At 38.3% G+C, this 5250-nt stretch overlaps 1 protein-coding gene across 1 annotated transcript; it reads right to left on the reverse strand.

The window, feature by feature from the left end:
- Positions 1 to 3183: 3183 nt before the first annotated feature.
- Positions 3184 to 4940, reverse strand: gpx1b (glutathione peroxidase 1b). The gene is made up of 2 exons (XM_079840199.1): positions 4684 to 4940; positions 3184 to 3801 (listed from the first exon to the last, which is right to left on the reverse strand). The coding sequence occupies exons 1-2, from the start codon at positions 4903 to 4905 to the stop codon at positions 3451 to 3453; spliced, it is 573 nt and encodes a 190-aa protein (XP_079696325.1). The 5' UTR covers positions 4906 to 4940; the 3' UTR covers positions 3184 to 3450.
- Between the last annotated feature and the right edge of the window lie 310 nt (positions 4941 to 5250).

Raw genomic sequence — 5250 nt, forward strand, 5'->3', positions numbered from 1 at the left:
ATGTTTAAATTATGCCTCTACACACTTGCGTTGGACTCTAGCTATCAGCATCTTGTAACATGTGCCTCCTGTGAAAAATAGACTCTCTGTGTTTAATAACTTAAGCGTGTGGTGATAAGCACAGCGATTCTCTCAGAGAAGCTTGCGCTCTTATATTAAATATTGTCTCCATGTTTCCTTTATCCTATCACAAGCAACGCTTTTTGTTAAATATACTATGCCGGAGGGTGTTGTCTTGAAATATTTAATTTCAGAGCTGCTTAAGTATAAGAATATCACAATGTCAGGTTTATTATCATGTTTTTTGTTTGGGCAAGGCTGATCTCTAATATATTCACACAAACAGCCTTCACTCCCCAAAAACTGTGCAAAGGGAAGCTTAAGAATCAGTGGAACAAGTGAACGTAAGTCGCGGTCATGCCCCAAACCCGTTCCAAAGCATCTTATTTCTGATCGGATGGTTTGTGATTTGTAATAATACTCCTTTTTTCTCTTTATGGTGGATGTTTCTCTCTAAATGGCTTCAGTCCAGAGGAATATGGAGTCTGCTTGAACGTGGTGCTTGAACGTAGTATGACACTTGAACAGGTATATGTACACAACAAAGAGGAACACAAAGAATGGCCATTGTTTTAATTAAGAACAACCTTCGGGATACAATATGATAGCTGATATTATTACCGTGTAGATGTACATTGGCACATCTGCTTTGTGTTTAGATGTGGCATTATGTGTCGGATGGCTTTAGCAACAACTCAACTCAAAAGACAAGTGCTTCATACCGCTAAGAACGTAATACACAAAGCATTTTTTTTTTGTGTGTGTGGCAAAACGGCATGCGAATTTTGAAATCTGCAAAATGGTGACTAGATGGTTGTGACCTATCTATGGTATTAGCAGTCACCTACTGGTAAATCCACTATTGTTGTTATGGAAATAACTAGCTAAACAATCAAAGACGAACTGATCATTGACTCAAGCTATCCTCCTGCATCAGTAAAACATCCATTTAAACATTTTCGTTTTGTAATTTCAAAGACATTTCTTGCATAGATGTACATGATCATAATCTGGGGCACAGTACATAGCTGCTTTGTGTTCTTCTATTTATCATGCCAAGATGTGCAACACCAGATTTTGATTAAGCCTATTTGAATTGAAAATATAATAAAATGTGGAAGCCTGATTCTAGATAATGGCTTTGTTTTTGTTTTCTTTTAGAAGATTTTGTTTCAAATTAATTAGGAATCATAATCTACAGCATCAGTCAAGTTTCCACCTACCTGTTTATTATTACTATTTTACATTATTTTGAATAATACTTGTATCCCTCTGGCTCAAACAGTAGTGTTGCACTAGCAATGCCAAGGTTTGATGCCCATGGAATGCAAAAACTGCTATAAACCTTCAATGCAGTGCAAGTTGCTTTGGATAAAAGCATCTATCAAATGTATGAATGTAAATGCAAAATTATTGGCAGGAAAGTCTTGCACATATAGAGCCAATTTAAAAACGGTTTTAAGAGTACATGGGCAAAATGGTATTGGTTTTGGCTGATGTAAATAGAAATGGGTTTATGTGAACATTTGCAATGGTTTTTAATGTGTGCATTTTTAGTGTTTTTGAAAGAAGTCTCTTCTGTTCACCATTGCTGCATTTATTTGATCAAATTTGTGAAATATTACTATATAAAAATGATTTTCTATTGTAATGTGTTTTAAAATGTAGCCTAATTTATTCCTGTGATGCAAAGGTGAATGTTCAGCATCATTACTCCTGTCTTCAGTGTCATATGAACCTTCAGAAATCATAATATTTTAGTTTAGTGTGTTTATGGGAAATTTTTAACCATTCTTCTAGAAGCGCATTTGTGAGGTCAGGCACTGATGTTGGACGAGAAGGCCTGGCTTGCAGTCTCCGCTCTAATTCATCCCAAAGGTGTTCTATCGGGTTGAGGTCAGGACTCTGTGCAGGCCAGTCAAGTTCCTCCACACCAAACTCGCTCATCCATGTCTTTATGGACCGTGCTTTGTGCACTTGTGCGCTGTCATGTTGGAACAGGAAGGGGCCATTCCCAAACTGTTCCCACAAAGTTGGGAGGATGAAATTGTCCAAGATGTCTTGGTATGCTGAAGCTTTAAGAGTTCCTTTCACTGGAACTAAGGCCATTCCCAACCCCTGAAAAACAACCCTGCACCATAACCCCCCCTCCACCAAACTTTACACTTGTCACAATTCAGTCAGGCAAGTACCATTCTCCTGCCAACTGTCAAACCCAGACTAGTCCATAGGATTGCCACACATTCGTCACTCCAGAGAACACGTCTCCGCTGCTTTAGAGTCCAGTGGTGGCGTGCTTTACACCACTGCATCAGACTCTTTGCATTGCACTTGGTGATGTAAGGGTTGGATGCAGCTGCTCAGCCATGGAAACCCATTCCATGAAGCTCTCTATGCACTGTTCTTGAGTTAATCTGAAGCCCACATGAAGTCTGGAGGTCTGTAGCTATTGACTACAGCTATTGAGACTTCTGTGCACTGTGCACCTCAGCATGCGCTGATCCCATTCTGTGATTTTTATGTGGCTTACCACTTCGTGGCTGAGTTGCTGTTGTTCCCAATTGCTTCCACTTTGTTATAATACCACTAACAGTTGACCGTAGAATATTTAGTAGTGAGGAAATTTCACGAATGGGCTTATTGCACAGGTGGCAACCTATCACAGTACCACAATTGAATTCATGGAGCTCCTGAGGGCGACCCATTCTTTCACAAATGTTTGTAGAAGCGCCTGCATGCCAAGCTGCTTGATTTTTATACACCTGTGGCCATGAAGTGATTGGAATACCTGAATTCAATGATTTGGAGGGGTGTCCCAATACTTTTGGCAATAAAGATACATTTGTATAAATAAATAATCTTTTGTATTATTATTTGAAGGTGAAGTGCAACTGCAAGTAAACATGTTTGGTCTAGTAACTGCAGTGGGAAATTCTACTCCCAGCTCACACACCCACACTAGAGATAAGTTTCCACTGGAACTCATTAATACAGAATGAACCTCCTCAATGCACCTGATGATCAGTACCGTATTACACAACAGACAAAACCTTAAAAGCCTGTGCTCCAGTCCTCTCACGCCAACTGAAGCTGGATCGAAAAAGACGATTTTGAGACTTGAGTAGAAAACACACGTTTATTGGTCCAAAATGCATGTTGTGCCATACAAGAGTTAAATGAATCTGTTTAGTTAGGACTTTTGCAGCGCATCAGCTGCTCCCCACAGACTAGCATGTTTACAGGAGCATCTTCATGAAGCAAAAGTCCAAACTCAGCAACATCATGCACATGAGAGCACAACCTGCCTTGAAAACCTATTGGAGACCCATATAGGTTCAGGTATACAAGTAGGATTATTAGTGATTTACTTTGACACCCTTATAAGACATTTTAATTGGCCATGCTGAGAAGTTTCTTGATGTCTCCCTCGATGTTGCTGGTCAGGTATCTCCTGCCGTAGCGTTTGAATGGCACTCCATCAGATCCGATAAGGAACTTCTCGAAATTCCAAGCGATGTCGTTTCTGCATACGGGACTCCACACAATAAATTTGGGGTCGCTCATGAAGGGCATTGGCTCATCGCTCGGGAACGGAAGCTTCTCCTTGAGGAAGACGAAGAGAGGGTGAGCGCCTTTCCCGTTCACGTCGACCTTCTCCAAGAGCTGGAATTTAGGCTCATAGCCATTGCCTGGACGGACATACTTCAAGGACAAAAGGATCTCTTCATTTGTGCAGTTTTCCTGAAGGAAAAAAAAAATTGTGACAAAATCATAAGCCATTTCTATAATACTCTACAATAACAGCGAGAATATAGCCAAGGGTTAAACATGGTTCATTATTGCAATCATATATTAGAAGTAAAAATTATATTATATAACAGATATAACAGTAGCGAATCTCCGTAAAATACCAAATTATGCTATTATTCATAATTATATTAAAATGCTATTAAACTAACAAAAAATAGAACTTAATTGTGAGTTTAATCGCAGGAGCATTAAATAACATTGACAGATACAACTTTTCATTTTAATAATGTATTAAATAATTTTTTTTGAAAAAGTAGCAAAGTTGACATAACCGAGACTTGCTTTGGTTATGGAGTTGCTTTGGTTAAGAATTTATTAACAATAAATCAAATTTATTTATTTTTTTATATGCTAAGAGTTATTTTTTGTTTGAGTTATTTATAAAAATAAATATATTATATCTTAAACTGTAAGACGGCTGTTTGTATGTTTATTCTCTACATTTTAATAGAAATATATGGTTTTACGATCTGCATTCAAGACCAAGACTATCGTTTTATAATAGATCAGCAGTTAACATCCAAATAAAAAACATGAAAATATGTCAAACCAAATGTATTGATATTTCAAACTTTTTAAAATCTTTTAAGCATGATATAATTTACAAATGAATGACAAAAATAAGTGTTATCACAATTGACGTGCTGTTTTTATTTATTTATATTTGCCCTTAGTTTACACAGATAAATCAACCTACATTTAAGAGGTGTAATAAGACAGCAGGGCGTTACAGTCGGATCAAGTGCGCCACATGCACCTGTTCGGCAGTGAAGGGCTGTTGAATGAATCAGACATATGGTGTTGTCATCTTACCTGATACCCGAACTGATTGCAGGGGACTCCCAGAATCACAAGCCCTTTATCCGAGAAGCGCTCGTGGAGCTCGTTCATCTGGGTGTAATCCCTGGAAGTCGTCCCTCAAAGAGAAGCGACATTCTCGATCAGGACCACCTTACCCTGCAAAGAATTAAACTTGAACTCCTCTCCTGTAAGGGTTTTTGCTGTGATGTCGTAAAACGATTTTATTCCAGACATGATTGCTGCAGCTAACTGGTCCACACACACACAGGTAACTTACAAGTCTTGGAAAATGACAGAATATAAAACTACACACCGAGGGCGGTATGATATGCAGTGACCAATCATTGCAAGACTATCCACGCCCACTTTTAATACACGCCCATAGAGTAGTAGGGAGTGTCACTAAAGCGTTCACTTTACTAAGTTTGAAAATGTGTATCCTATTATTTGTGGGTCTGGTGACGTGTTATTTGATGTATTTTGTATGTTTAGACCTATAAAGATAGATATAGTTAACACACGAAACATACAACAACGCCTTCAAAACTATTATCAATACATAATGGAGAATTTTACCAC

Source organism: Gobio gobio (assembly GCF_949357685.1).
Source record: "Gobio gobio genome assembly, chromosome: 17".
In the NCBI taxonomy this organism is placed as follows: domain Eukaryota; kingdom Metazoa; phylum Chordata; class Actinopteri; order Cypriniformes; family Gobionidae; genus Gobio; species Gobio gobio.